Raw genomic sequence first — 15,586 nt, 5'->3', positions numbered from 1 at the left:
ATTGTTAGTTAGATTACTTGTTGGTTATTACTGCATTGTCGGAACTAGAAGCACAAGCATTTCGCTACACTCGCATTAACATCTGCTAACCATGTGTATGGGATAAATACAATTTGATTTGATTTGATTTGACTTTGTCAGACATGTTCTTACTGTATTAGACATGTTCTCACTGTGTCACTGTGTTAGACATGTTCTCACTGTGTCAGACATGTTCTCACTGTGTCAGACATGTTCTCACTGTGTCACTTTGTCAGACATGTTCTCACTGTGTCAGACATGTTCTCACTGTGTTACTGTGTCAGACATGTTCTCACTGTGTCAAACATGTTCTCACTGTGTCAGACATGTTCTCACTGTGTTAGACATGTTCTCACTGTGTCAGACATGTTCTCACTGTGTTAGACATGTTCTCACTGTGTCAGACATGTTCTCACTGTGTTAGACATGTTCTCACTGTGTTAGACATGTTCTCACTGTGTTAGACATGTTCTCACTGTGTTAGACATGTTCTCACTGTGTCACTGTGTTAGACATGTTCTCACTGTGTCAGACATGTTGTCACTGTGTCAGACATGTTCTCACTGTGTCACTGTGTCAGACATGTTCTCACTGTGTCAGACATGTTCTCACTGTGTCAGACATGTTCTCACTGTGTCAGACATGTTCTCACTGTGTCAGACATGTTCTCACTGTGTTAGACATGTTCTCACTGTGTCAGACATGTTCTCACTGTGTCACTGTGTCATACATGTTCTCACTGTGTCAGACATGTTCTCACTGTGTCACTTTGTCAGACATGTTCTCACTGTGTCAGACATGTTCTCACTGTGTTACTGTGTCAGACATGTTCTCACTGTGTCAAACATGTTCTCACTGTGTCAGACATGTTCTCACTGTGTTAGACATGTTCTCACTGTGTCAGACATGTTCTCACTGTGTTAGACATGTTCTCACTGTGTCAGACATGTTCTCACTGTGTTAGACATGTTCTCACTGTGTTAGACATGTTCTCACTGTGTTAGACATGTTCTCACTGTGTTAGACATGTTCTCACTGTGTCACTGTGTTAGACATGTTCTCACTGTGTCAGACATGTTGTCACTGTGTCAGACATGTTCTCACTGTGTCACTGTGTCAGACATGTTCTCACTGTGTCAGACATGTTCTCACTGTGTCAGACATGTTCTCACTGTGTCAGACATGTTCTCACTGTGTCAGACATGTTCTCACTGTGTTAGACATGTTCTCACTGTGTCAGACATGTTCTCACTGTGTCACTGTGTCATACATGTTCTCACTGTGTCAGACATGTTCTCACTGTGTTAGACATGTTCTCACTGTGTTAGACATGTTCTCACTGTGTCAGACATGTTCTCACTGTGTTAGACATGTTCTCACTGTGTTAGACATGTTCTCACTGTGTCAGACATGTTCTCACTGTGTCAGACATGTTCTCACTGTGTTAGACATGGTCTCACTGTGTCAGACATGTTCTCACTGTGTTAGACATGTTCTCACTGTGTTAGTTAGACATGTTCTCACTGTGTCAGACATGTTCTCACTGTGTTAGACATGTTCTCACTGTGTTAGTTAGACATGTTCTCACTGTGTCAGACATGACATGTTCTCACTGTGTTAGTTAGACATGTTCTCACTGTGTTAGTTAGACATGTTCTCACTGTGTCAGACATGTTCTCACTGTGTTAGTTAGACATGTTCTCACTGTGTCACTGTGTCAGACATGTTCTCACTGTGTTAGTTAGACATGTTCTCAATGTGTCAGACATGTTCTCACTGTGTCAGACATGTTCTCACTGTGTTAGTTAGACATGTTCTCACTGTGTCAGACATGTTCTCACTGTGTTAGTTAGACATGTTCTCACTGTGTCACTGTGTCAGACATGTTCTCACTGTGTTAGTTAGACATGTTCTCACTGTGTTAGACATGTTCTCACTGTGTCAGACATGTTCTCACTGTGTCAGACATGTTCTCACTGTGTTAGACATGTTCTTACTGTGTCAGACATGTTCTCACTGTGTCACTGTGTCATACATGTTCTCACTGTGTTAGACATGTTCTCACTGTGTCAGACATGTTCTCACTGTGTTAGACATGTTCTCACTGTGCCAGACATGTTCTCACTGTGTTAGACATGTTCTCACTGTGTTAGTTAGACATATTATCACTGTGTTAGACATGTTCTCACTGTGTCAGACATGTTCTCACTGTGTCAGACATGTTCTCACTGTGTCAGACATGTTATCACTGTGTCAGACATGTTCTCACTGTGTCAGACATGTTCTCACTGTGTCAGACATGTTCTCACTGTGTTAGACATGTTCTCACTGTGTCAGACATGTTCTCACTGTGTCAGACATGTTCTCACTGTGTTAGACATGTTCTCACTGTGTCAGACATGTTCTCACTATGTCAGACATGACATGTTCTCACTTTGTCTGAGACAGTAGGGCTATGCAAATAGAGCTCCCTCCTATACTCTGATACGCTGGTAGAGTTCCCTCCTATACTCTGATACGCTGGTAGAGTTCCCTCTATACTCTGATACCCTGGTAGAGTTCCCTCCTATACTCTGATACGCTGGTAGAGTTCCCTCTATACTCTGATACCCTGGTAGAGTTCCCTCCTATACTCTGGTAGTTCCCTCCTATACTCTGAGTTAGACATGTTCTCACTGTGTCAGACATGTTCTCACTGTGTTAGACATGTTCTCACTGTGTTAGACATGTTCTCACTGTGTCAGACATGTTCTCACTGTGTCAGACATGTTCTCACTGTGTTAGTTAGACATGTTCTCACTGTGTCAGACATGTTCTCACTGTGTTAGACATGTTCTCACTGTGTTAGTTAGACATGTTCTCACTGTGTCAGACATGACATGTTCTCACTGTGTTAGTTAGACATGTTCTCACTGTGTTAGTTAGACATGTTTTGACTTTGTCAGACATGTTCTCACTGTGTTAGTTAGACATGTTCTCACTGTGTCACTGTGTCAGACATGTTCTCACTGTGTTAGTTAGACATGTTCTCAATGTGTCAGACATGTTCTCACTGTGTCAGACATGTTCTCACTGTGTCACTGTGTCAGACATGTTCTCACTGTGTCAGACATGTTCTCACTGTGTCAGACATGTTCTCACTGTGTTAGACATGTTCTCACTGTGTCAGACATGTTCTCACTGTGTCAGACATGTTCTCACTGTGTTAGACATGTTCTCACTGTGTCAGACATGTTCTCACTGTGTTAGACATGTTCTTACTGTGTCAGACATGTTCTCACTGTGTCACTGTGTCATACATGTTCTCACTGTGTTAGACATGTTCTCACTGTGTCAGACATGTTCTCACTGTGTTAGACATGTTCTCACTGTGCCAGACATGTTCTCACTGTGTTAGACATGTTCTCACTATGTTAGTTAGACATATTATCACTGTGTTAGACATGTTCTCACTGTGTCAGACATGTTTTCACTGTGTCAGACATGTTCTCACTGTGTCAGACATGTTCTCACTGTGTCAGACATGTTCTCACTGTGTTAGACATGTTCTCACTGTGTCAGACATGTTCTCACTGTGTCAGACATGTTCTCACTGTGTCAGACATGTTCTCACTGTGTCAGACATGTTCTCACTGTGTCAGACATGTTCTCACTGTGTCAGACATGTTCTCACTGTGTTAGTTAGACATGTTCTCACTGTGTCACTGTGTCAGACATGTTCTCACTGTGTTAGTTAGACATGTTCTCAATGTGTCAGACATGTTCTCACTGTGTTAGACATGTTCTCACTGTGTTAGTTAGACATGTTCTCACTGTGTCAGACATGACATGTTCTCACTGTGTTAGTTAGACATGTTCTCACTGTGTTAGTTAGACATGTTCTCACTGTGTCACTGTGTCAGACATGTTCTCACTGTGTTAGTTAGACATGTTCTCAATGTGTCAGACATGTTCTCACTGTGTCAGACATGTTCTCACTGTGTCACTGTGTCAGACATGTTCTCACTGTGTCAGACATGTTCTCACTGTGTTAGACATGTTCTCACTGTGTTAGTTAGACATGTTCTCACTGTGTCAGACATGACAAGTTCTCACTGTGTTAGTTAGACATGTTCTCACTGTGTTAGTTAGACATGTTCTCACTGTGTCACTGTGTCAGACATGTTCTCACTGTGTTAGTTAGACATGTTCTCAATGTGTCAGACATGTTCTCACTGTGTCAGACATGTTCTCACTGTGTCACTGTGTCAGACATGTTCTCACTGTGTCAGACATGTTCTCACTGTGTCAGACATGTTCTCACTGTGTTAGACATGTTCTCACTGTGTCAGACATGTTCTCACTGTGTCAGACATGTTCTCACTGTGTTAGACATGTTCTCACTGTGTCAGACATGTTCTCACTGTGTTAGACATGTTCTTACTGTGTCAGACATGTTCTCACTGTGTCACTGTGTCATACATGTTCTCACTGTGTTAGACATGTTCTCACTGTGTCAGACATGTTCTCACTGTGTTAGACATGTTCTCACTGTGCCAGACATGTTCTCACTGTGTTAGACATGTTCTCACTATGTTAGTTAGACATATTATCACTGTGTTAGACATGTTCTCACTGTGTCAGACATGTTCTCACTGTGTCAGACATGTTCTCACTGTGTCAGACATGTTCTCACTGTGTCAGACATGTTCTCACTGTGTTAGACATGTTCTCACTGTGTCAGACATGTTCTCACTGTGTCAGACATGTTCTCACTGTGTCAGACATGTTCTCACTGTGTCAGACATGTTCTCACTGTGTTAGTTAGACATGTTCTCACTGTGTCACTGTGTCAGACATGTTCTCACTGTGTTAGTTAGACATGTTCTCAATGTGTCAGACATGTTCTCACTGTGTCAGACATGTTCTCACTGTGTCACTGTGTCAGACATGTTCTCACTGTGTCAGACATGTTCTCACTGTGTCAGACATGTTCTCACTGTGTTAGACATGTTCTCACTGTGTCAGACATGTTCTCACTGTGTCAGACATGTTCTCACTGTGTTAGACATGTTCTCACTGTTTCAGACATGTTCTCACTGTGTTAGACATGTTCTTACTGTGTCAGACATGTTCTCACTGTGTCACTGTGTCATACATGTTCTCACTGTGTTAGACATGTTCTCACTGTGTCAGACATGTTCTCACTGTGTTAGACATGTTCTCACTGTGCCAGACATGTTCTCACTGTGTTAGACATGTTCTCACTATGTTAGTTAGACATATTATCACTGTGTTAGACATGTTCTCACTGTGTCAGACATGTTCTCACTGTGTCAGACATGTTCTCACTGTGTTAGACATGTTCTCACTGTGTCAGACATGTTCTCACTGTGTCAGACATGTTCTCACTGTGTCAGACATGTTCTCACTGTGTTAGACATGTTCTCACTGTGTCAGACATGTTCTCACTGTGTCAGACATGTTCTCACTGTGTTAGACATGTTCTCACTGTGTCAGACATGTTCTCACTATGTCAGACATGACATGTTCTCACTTTGTCTGAGACAGTAGGGCTATGCAAATAGAGCTCCCTCCTATACTCTGATACGCTGGTAGAGTTCCCTCTATACTTTGATACCCTGGTAGAGTTCCCTCCTATACTCTGATACGCTGGTAGAGTTCCCTCTATACTCTGATACCCTGGTAGAGTTCCCTCCTATACTCTGATACGCTGGTAGAGTTCCCTCTATACTCTGATACCCTGGTAGAGTTCCCTCCTATACTCTGATACGCTGGTAGAGTTCCCTCTATACTCTGATACCCTGGTAGAGTTCCCTCCTATACTCTGGTAGTTCCCTCCTATACTCTGATACCCTGGTATAGTTCCTTCCTATACTCTGGTAGTTCCCTCCTATACTATGATACCGTGGTTGTTCCCTCCTATACTCTGATACTCTGGTAGTTCCCTCCCATACTATGATACCGTGGTTGTTCCCTCCTATACTCTGATACCCTGGTAGAGTTCCCTCCTGTAATCTATTACCCTGGTAGTTCCCTCCTATACTCTGATACCCTGGTAGTTCCCTCCTATACTCTGATACCCTAGTAGAGTTCCCTCCTACACTCTGATACCCTGGTAGAGTTCCCTCCTATACTCTGAAACCCTAGTAGAGTTCCCTCCTATACTCTGATACCCTGGTAGTTCCCTCCTATACTCTGATACCCTAGTAGAGTTCCCTCCTACACTCTGATACCCTGGTAGAGTTCCCTCCTATACTCTGAAACCCTAGTAGAGTTCCCTCCTATACTCTGATACCCTAGTAGAGTTCCCTCCTATACTCTGATACGCTGGCAGAGTTCCCTCCTATACTCTGAAACCCTGGTAAATTTCCCTCACATACTCTGATTGTTCCCTCGTATACTCTGATACCCTGGTAGAGTTCCCTCCTATACTCTGATACCCTGGTAGTTCCCTCCTATACTCTGATACACTGGCAGAGTTCCCTCCAATACTCTAATACCCTGGTAGTTCCCTCCTATACTCTGATACCCTGGTAGAGTTCCCTCCTATACTCTAATACCCTGGTAGTTCCCTCCTATACTCTGATACCCTAGAAGAGTTCCCTCCTATACTCTGATACCCTAGAATAGTTCCCTCCTATACTCTGATACCCTGGTAAAGTTTCCTCCTATACTCTAATACCCTGGTAGTTCCCTCCTATACTCTGATACCCTGGTAGAGTTCCCTCCTATACTCTGATACCCTGGTAGTTCCCTCCTATACTCTGATACGCTGGCAGAGTTCCCTCCTATACTCTAATACCCTGGTAGTTCCCTCCTATACTCTGATACCCTGGTAGAGTTCCCTCCTATACTCTGATTGTTCCCTCCTGTACTCTGTCATGGTTCGGATGAGGAGCTTATGTACAGTGCCTATCGTTAATTATGATAACTGTTCATGTTTCTTACAGTACAGACAGAAGGTCATAAGTAATGCCCTTCTCAGGATATATCCCAAATTGCACCCTATTCCCTATATAGTGCACTACTTTAGACCAGAGCCCTATTCCTTATATAGTGCACTACTTTAGACCAGAGCCCTATTCCCTATATAGTGCACTACGTTTTACACAAATCCTCACATAAAACATATTTGGTGTTGTATCAAGGTCAGGGCCTCTCTACCCTCAAGGCTCTGGTCAAAAGCACTGTGTTACATAGTGAATAATGTGCAGTTTCCTCTAGGTACAGATCTAGGATCAGCTTCCCCTCATCCAATTCTGACCTTCATCTGTAGTCGTAAAAATCTAAAACTGACCCTTTATTCGGGGCAACTTCAACTTCCACCGTTGTCCTACTGAAGGGAGTGACAGAGTGCCTTTACTTTCCTGGGGGGGGGGGGGTCAAAGGTCAAAGTTAAAAAGAATGATGTCAATGCAGCCAAGTTCCAGGCGTCAGAGGGTAGGTTCTGTTAGTAGCCGTGAGGAGGAATAGGAGGAGGAGGAGGAGGAGGGTTTAGGGAGGAGGGAGATCAGAGCCTTGATTAACCAATGAGCTCCTCTCTCCCTGCAGTCCCAAGAGTAACAGAGAGTTGTGGGTAGTTTAGTTAAAGTAATGAGGTCACATGATAGTACAGCAGTGGCAGCGCTCTTTCTTCTCTATACCTGCTGGGGAGGGGAGTTCCTTGGTGGCCGTGGCAGAGCTCTCGTCCTTCCCCTCCGACGACAGTTCAGTGGTGTCACTGAGCGGCCGGGAGCCGGACACCAGGTCGGCGGCATTGCCGTCCATGGTGGAGTAACCGTCTGTCACCGTTTTCTCCCGTAGCGACTTCTCATCGTCCTCATCGATCAGGACGATCTCAGCCTTGATGGTGCCGTCGAATCCCAGCAGCCTCTTGGTCTCATCCTGGTCGTCTACATTATGATTGCCCATGAAGATCATCGTGATCGGCTTCTCTGCCGTAGCCTGGGGAGCCTCCGTCACCTCACCCCCGTATATCACCTCCCGGCAGGATGGAGGCTGGGTGGTGATAGGGGCGCTTGGAGCGTGGGGCTGGGGAATCTTGTGGGCCGTGGTGGCAGAGCTAGGGACAGCTGGGGAGGTAGTGTAGGGGGTGTAGTTGGTAGGGAGGTCAGCGGAGTGGTAAATGGACCTGGGGGAGGTTTTGGGGTCATCAGCGTCGGTGTGGTTGACAGTGACCTTAGCCTTGCCTCCCTGAGCACAGCCGGTGGTCGCCCCGACCCGCTTCATCAGCTCATCCACCTGTTGGGAGCTCCAGTGGTGAACCCCATTGTCCAGGGTAGAGGACCCCCCCGAGCGGACCTCGTAGACAACATTCCGGCCGTCGTCGAAAACCTTGACCCCGCAGTCAGGCACTTCGTCAGGGCTGACTGCAGACGCTGACAGGATCCTGGTGTCCCCTGTCTTTCTGTCCTTCTCCACGTTGATCTCCATGGCGTACATCGCTGGATAAAAGACAGACAGACAGACAGACAGACGGAGGGAGGGACGGAGGGAGGGAGGGGGAGAGAGAGAAAGAAGATATCATGTTACCATTATAGTACATCTCTGGGTGACAGACAGACAGACAGACAGACAGACAGACAGACAGACAGACAGACAGACAGACAGACAGACAGACAGACAGACAGACAGACAGACAGACAGACAGACAGACAGACAGACAGACAGACAGACAGACAGACAGACAGACAGACAGACAGACAGACAGACAGACAGACAGACAGACAGACAGACAGACAGACAGACAGAATATCATGTGGTTTCAACTATAGTACAACTCTGGGTGATTATTTAAGATACTATTTGAAGACATAGAGTTTCAGATATTTTTGGAAGATGGGCAGGAAGCTTTCCCACAAGGACCTGAGGTGGCGGAACAGAGTGCTCTCGTTTGGGGTGTAGGGTTTGAGCCTGAAAGTAGGGAGGGGTAGCTCCTCTTGCTGCTCCGTAGGCAAGCACAATGGTCTTGGAGTGGATGTGAGCTTCGACTGGAAGCCAGTGGAATGTGCGGATGAGTGGGGTGACGTGGGAGGACTTGGTAAGGTTGAACACCAGGCGGGCTGCAGCATTTGATGGCGCAAGCGAGGGAGCCCTGCCAAGAGTGAGTTGCGGTAGTCCAGACGGGAGATGACAAGTGCCTGGATTAGGACCTGCTCTGCTTCCTGTATGAGGAAGGGTGGTTCTATGGATGTCGTAGAGCATGAACCTGCAGGATGTTTTGCAGAGAACGACAGGGCCACGCCAATGTTCTTTGATGTCTGAGATGGGGACACCATGGAGTTGTTCACCATGATGAAGAGGTCTTTGAGCAGGTAGGCCTTCCCCGGGAGAAAGAGCAGCTCCGTCTTATTGAGGTTGAGCTTCAGGTGGTGAACCGACATCCAAGCTGAGGTATCTGGCAGGCACGCAGAGATGCATGTCACTACCTGGGTGTCAGAAGGGGGGAAGGAGAAAAGTAGTTGAGTGTCATTCTCATAGCAATGATAGGAGAGACATTGAGAGGAAATCATGGAGCCAAGTGACTTGGTGTATAGAGAGAAGAGGAGAGGGCCTAGAACCGACACCAGTCGTGAGTGGTGCAGACACTGATCCTCTCCACGTCACCTGGTAGGATCGGCCTGCCCGGTAGGATGCAATCCAAGAGCGTGCAGAGCCTGAGACGCCCAGCCCTGAGTGGGTGGAGAGGAGGATCTGATGGAGCCTGAGACACCCAGCCCTGAGAGAGTGGAGAGGAGAATCTGATGGCGCCTGAGACGCCCAGCCCTGAGAGGGTGGAGAGGAGGATCTGATGGATCACGGTGTTGAAAGCAGCGTATAGATCTAGGAGGATGAGAACAGAGGAGAGAGAGTCAGCTTTGGCAGTGCAGAGAGCCTCTGTGACAAAGAGAAGAGCAGTCTCTGTTGAGTGACCCGTCTTGAAGTCTGACTGGTAAGGATGGAACACAGCCAGTGGTCAGGGATGAGTTGATAAGGATGGAACACAGCCAGTAGTCAGGGATGAGTTGATAAGGATGGAACACAGCCAGTGGTTAGGGATGAGTTGATAAGGATGGAACACAGCCAGTAGTCAGGGATGAGTTGATGAGGATGGAACACAGCCAGTGGTCAGGGATGAGTTGATAAGGATGGAACACAGCCAGTAGTCAGGGATGAGTTGATAAGGATGGAACACAGCCAGTAGTCAGGGATGAGTTGATAAGGATGGAACACAGCCAGTAGTCAGGGATGAGTTGATGAGGATGGAACACAGCCAGTGGTCAGGGATGAGTTGATAAGGATGGAACACAGCCAGTGGTCAGGGATGAGTTGATAAGGATGGAACACAGCCAGTAGTCAGGGATGAGTTGATAAGGATGGAACACAGCCAGTAGTCAGGGATGAGTTGATAAGGATGGAACACAGCAAGTAGTCAGGGATGAGTTGATGAGGATGGAACACAGCCAGTGGTCAGGGATGAGTTGATAAGGATGGAACACAGCCAGTAGTGAGGGATGAGTTGATAAGGATGGAACACAGCCAGTGGTCAGGGATGAGTTGATAAGGATGGAACACAGCCAGTAGTCAGGGATGAGTTGATGAGGATGGAACACAGCCAGTAGTCAGGGATGAGTTGATAAGGATGGAACACAGCCAGTAGTCAGGGATGAGTTGATAAGGATGGAACACAGCCAGTAGTCAGGGATGAGTTGATGAGGATGGAACACAGCCAGTAGTCAGGGATGAGTTGATAAGGATGGAACACAGCCAGTAGTCAGGGATGAGTTGATAAGGATGGAACACAGCCAGTAGTCAGGGATGAGTTCATGAGGATGGAACACAGCCAGTGGTCAGGGATGAGTTGATAAGGATGGAACACAGCCAGTGGTCAGGGATGAGTTGATAAGGATGGAACACAGCCAGTAGTCAGGGATGAGTTGATGAGGATGGAACACAGCCAGTGGTCAGGGATGAGTTGATAAGGATGGAACACAGCCAGTAGTCAGGGATGAGTTGAGGGAAGTGAGGAATGGCAGAAGGTCTCCAGAGATGGTCTGGAGAAAGGAAGAGGTGTTGGATTCGAGTGGGTTGTTGGGCGGCTGGACCTCACTAGTCAAAGGATTTCATCTGGAGAGAGATGGGGAGAAAGAGGTCAAGGCGTTAGATAATTCTGTGTGAGTGGGACCAGTGGACTCAATAGGCTGAGTGAATGAGACCAGTGGACTCAATAGGCTGAGTGAATGAGACCAGTGGACTCAATAGGCTGAGTGAATGAGTGGGACCAGTGGACTCAATAGGCTGAGTGAATGAGACCAGTGGACTCAATAGGCTGAGTGAATGAGACCAGTGGACTCAATAGGCTGAGTGAATGAGACCAGTGGACTCAATAGGCTGAGTGAATGGGACCAGTGGACTCAATAGGCTGAGTGAATGAGACCAGTGGACTCAATAGGCTGAGTGAATGGGACCAGTGGACTCAATAGGCTGAGTGAATGAGACCAGTGGACTCAATAGGCTGAGTGAATGAGACCAGTGGACTCAATAGGCTGAGTGAATGGGACCAGTGGACTCAATAGGCTGAGTGAATGAGACCAGTGGACTCAATAGGCTGAGTGAATGAGTGGGACCAGTGGACTCAATAGGCTGAGTGAATGAGACCAGTGGACTCAATAGGCTGAGTGAATGAGTGGGACCAGTGGACTCAATAGGCTGAGTGAATGAGTGGGACCAGTGGACTCAATAGGCTGATTGAATGAGTGGGACCAGTGGACTCAATAGGCTGAGTGAATGAGGGGGACCAGTGGACTCAATGGGCTGAGTGAATGAGTGGGACCAGTGGACTCAATAGGCTGATTGAATGAGTGGGACCAGTGGACTCAATAGGCTGAGTGAATGAGTGGGACCAGTGGACTCAATAGGCTGAGTGAATGAGTGGGACCAGGGGACTCAATAGGCTGAGTGAATGAGACCAGTGGACTCAATAGGCTGAGTGAATGAGACCAGTGGACTCAATAGGCTGAGTGAATGAGACCAGTGGACTCAATAGCCTGAGTGAATGAGACCAGTGGACTCAATAGGCTGAGTGAATGAGACCAGTGGACTCAATAGGCTGAGTGAATGAGACCAGTGGACTCAATAGGCTGAGTGAATGAGTGGGACCAGTGGACTCAATAGGCTGAGTGAATGAGTGGGACCAGTGGACTCAATAGGCTGAGTGAATGAGTGGGACCAGTGGACTCAATAGGCCGAGTGAATGAATGGGACCAGTGGACTCAATAGGCTGAGTGAATGAGTGGGACCAGTGGACTCAATAGGCTGAGTGAATGAGACCAGTGGACTCAATAGGCTGAGTGAATGAGTGGGACCAGGGGACTCAATAGGCTGAGTGAATGAGACCAGTGGACTCAATAGGCTGAGTGAATGAGTGGGACCAGTGGACTCAATAGGCTGAGTGAATGAGTGGGACCAGTGGACTCAATAGGCTGAGTGAATGAGACCAGTGGACTCAATAGGCTGAGTGAATGAGACCAGTGGACTCAATAGGCTGAGTGAATGAGACCAGTGGACTCAATAGGCTGAGTGAGTGAGACCAGTGGACTCAATAGGCTGAGTGAGTGAGACCAGTGGACTCAGTAGGCTGAGTGAGTGGGACCAGGGGACTCAATAGGCTGAGTGAATGAGTGGGACCAGTGGACTCAATAGGCTGAGTGAATGAGTGGGACCAGTGGACTCAATAGGCTGAGTGAATGAGTGGGACCAGGGGACTCAATAGGCTGAGTGAATGAGTGGGACCAGTGGACTCAATAGGCTGAGTGAATGAGGGGGACCAGTGGACTCAATGGGCTGAGTGAATGAGTGGGACCAGTGGACTCAATAGGCTGATTGAATGAGTGGGACCAGTGGACTCAATAGGCTGAGTGAATGAGTGGGACCAGTGGACTCAGTAGGCTGAGTGAATGAGACCAGTGGACTCAATAGGCTGAGTGAATGAGACCAGTGGACTCAATAGGCTGAGTGAATGAGTGGGACCAGGGGACTCAATAGGCTGAGTGAATGAGTGGGACCAGTGGACTCAATAGGCTGAGTGAATGAGGAACAGATGTTGTCGACTTTCTTGTCAAAGTGGTTGACAAAGTCATCCACAGAGAGGGAGGAGGGGGGAGGAGGGAGGAGGGAGGGGGAGAAGGATTAAGGAAGGAGGAGAAGGCGGTAAAGAGTTTCCTAGGGTTAGAGGCAGAAGCTTGAAATTTAGAGTGATAAAAGTGGCTTTAGCAGCGGACCCAGAGGAAGAGAAAGTAGAGAGGAGGGAGAGGAAGTGTGATATGTCCTCCGGATGTTTAGTTTTCCTCCATTTACACTCAGCTGCCCGCAGCCCTGTTCTGTAAGCTCGCAATGAGTAACTCAGCCACGGAGCAGGGGAGTAGGCAAACAGCCTCTAGTAAAGATGAGGTCAACTGTATTGTCTGCCTTGTGAGTGGGAGGGGACTAGGAAAGGGTCAAAGTTGGAAAGAAATTAATAGAAGTCAGTCGTCGGGAGGTTGAAGTCGCCAAGTACGAACAGCGGTGAGCCATCGTCAGGACATTAGCTTATCAAGGTGTCAAGATCATTGATGAACTCTCTAAGGTTTACAGTGAGATTAGTAGGAGAACAGAGACCTGAAGGGGGTCACAGTGAGATTAGTAGGAAAACAGAGACCTGGAGGGGGTCACAGTGAGATTAGTAGGAGAACAGAGACCTGGAAGGGGTTACAGTGAGATTAGTAGGTGAACAGAGACCTGGAGGGGGGTCACAGTGAGATTAGTAGGAGAACAGAGACCTGGGGGGGGTTATAGTGAGATTAGTAGGTGAACAGAGACCTGGAGGGGGTTACAGTGAGATTAGTAGGAGAACAGAGACCTGGAAGGGGGTTACAGTGATATTAGTAGGAGAACAGAGACCTGGAGGGGGTTATACTGAGATTAGTAGGAGAACAGAGACCTGGAGGGGGTCACAGTGAGATTAGTAGGAGAACAGAGACCTGGAGGGGGTCACAGTGAGATTAGTAGGAGAACAGAGACATGGAGGGGGTCACAGTGAGATTAGTAGGAGAACAGAGACATGGAGGGGGTCACAGTGAGATTAGTAGGAGAACAGAGACCTGGAGGGGGTTACAGTGAGATTAGTAGGAGAACAGAGACCTGGAGGGGGTTACAGTGAGATTAGTAGTTGAACAGAGACCTTGAGGAGTTTGTAGTGAGATTAGTAGGAGAACAAAGACCTGGAGGGGGTTACAGTGAGATTAGTAGGAGAACAGAGACCTGGAGGGGGTTACAGTGAGATTAGTAGTTGAACAGAGACCTTGAGGAGTTTGTAGTGAGATTAGTAGGAGAACAAAGACCTGGAGGGGGTCACAGTGAGATTAGTAGGAGAACAGAGACCTGGAGGGGGTTACAGTGAGATTAGTAGTTGAACAGAGACCTTGAGGAGTTTGTAGTGAGATTAGTAGGAGAACAAAGACCTGGAGGGGGTCACAGTGAGATTAGTAGGAGAACAGAGACCTGGAAGGGGGTTACAGTGAGATTAGTAGGAGAACAGAGACCTGGGGGAGGTTTACAGTGAGATTGGTAGGAGAACAGAGACCTGGAGGGGGTCATAGTGAGATTGGTAGGAGAACAGAGACCTGGAGGGCTGTTACAGTGAGATTAGTAGGAGAACAGAGACCTGTAGGAGGGTTACAGTGAGATTAGTAGGAGAACAGCCTCCAGTAAAGATGAGGTTAAGAGTATTGTCTGCCTTGTGAGTTGGAGGGGATTGGAAAAATAAATCAATCGAAGGCGATCTCGGGAGGTTGAAGTAACCAAGTACGAATAGCGGTTAGCCATCGTCAGGAAGTGAGTTTATCAAAGTGTCAAGCTCAGTGGATGAAGTCTCCAAGGTGTGGAGCTCATTGGATGAACTCTCCAAGGTGTGGAGCTCATTGGATGAACTCTCCAAGGTGTGGAGCTCATTGGATGAACTCTCCAAAGTGTGGAGCTCATTGGATGAACTCTCCAAGGTGTGGAGCTCATTGGATGATCTCTCCAAGGGCTTCTGGTGGGCGATATATGACAATAATGTTAAGCTTGAGTGGACAAGTGACAGCGATAGAATGGAATTGAAATGAGGAGATGGACAGGCAAGAGGAAAAAAACTGAAAATCTCCACTCAGGAAAAATGTGTATCAATGTGCCACCAGAGCGATGACCAGATGCTCTCGGATTATGATAGAAAAAGTATTCAGATGAAGAGAGAGCAGCTTGAGTAGCAGTATTTTCTGAGTTGATCCAAGCCTCCGTCAGGGCCAAAAAGTCAAGGAACTGAAGGGCAGCGTAGGATAGGATGAACTTGGAGTTCTTGACCTCAGATGGGCAGTTCCAAACACTACCTTAGACGAAGGAATTCCACATTGGGTTGTGCGGGCAGGGTACGCTAAATCAGAAATAGCCAGTTGTTGGGGGGCGTCTGCCTACAGGGAGAGGAGCGAACAGGTAGAAAACACACACATAGTGAGATCTGTAAATAACTAAGTAAGATACTCAAGTGAGAGAGTGATGGGAAGCTACT

General features: G+C 47.1%; 1 protein-coding gene across 1 annotated transcript in view; it reads right to left on the bottom strand.

The window, feature by feature from the left end:
* LOC110523082 (A-kinase anchor protein 2) overlaps window positions 1-15,586 on the bottom strand; it is a 184,813-nt gene that overhangs the window by 103,759 nt on the left and 65,468 nt on the right. Inside the window, exon 7 of the mRNA XM_090233569.1 lies at window positions 7,668-8,468. Coding sequence (XP_090089695.1) covers window positions 7,668-8,468 — 801 coding nt within the window. The remainder of the gene's footprint in view (window positions 1-7,667; window positions 8,469-15,586) is intronic.

Source organism: Oncorhynchus mykiss, chromosome 5 (assembly GCF_057628025.1).
Source record: "Oncorhynchus mykiss isolate SJ-2025 chromosome 5, ASM5762802v1, whole genome shotgun sequence".
Lineage (NCBI taxonomy): Eukaryota > Metazoa > Chordata > Actinopteri > Salmoniformes > Salmonidae > Oncorhynchus > Oncorhynchus mykiss.
Note: the sequence above shows the minus strand (reverse complement) of the source record. Positions and strands in the feature narration are given on the sequence as shown.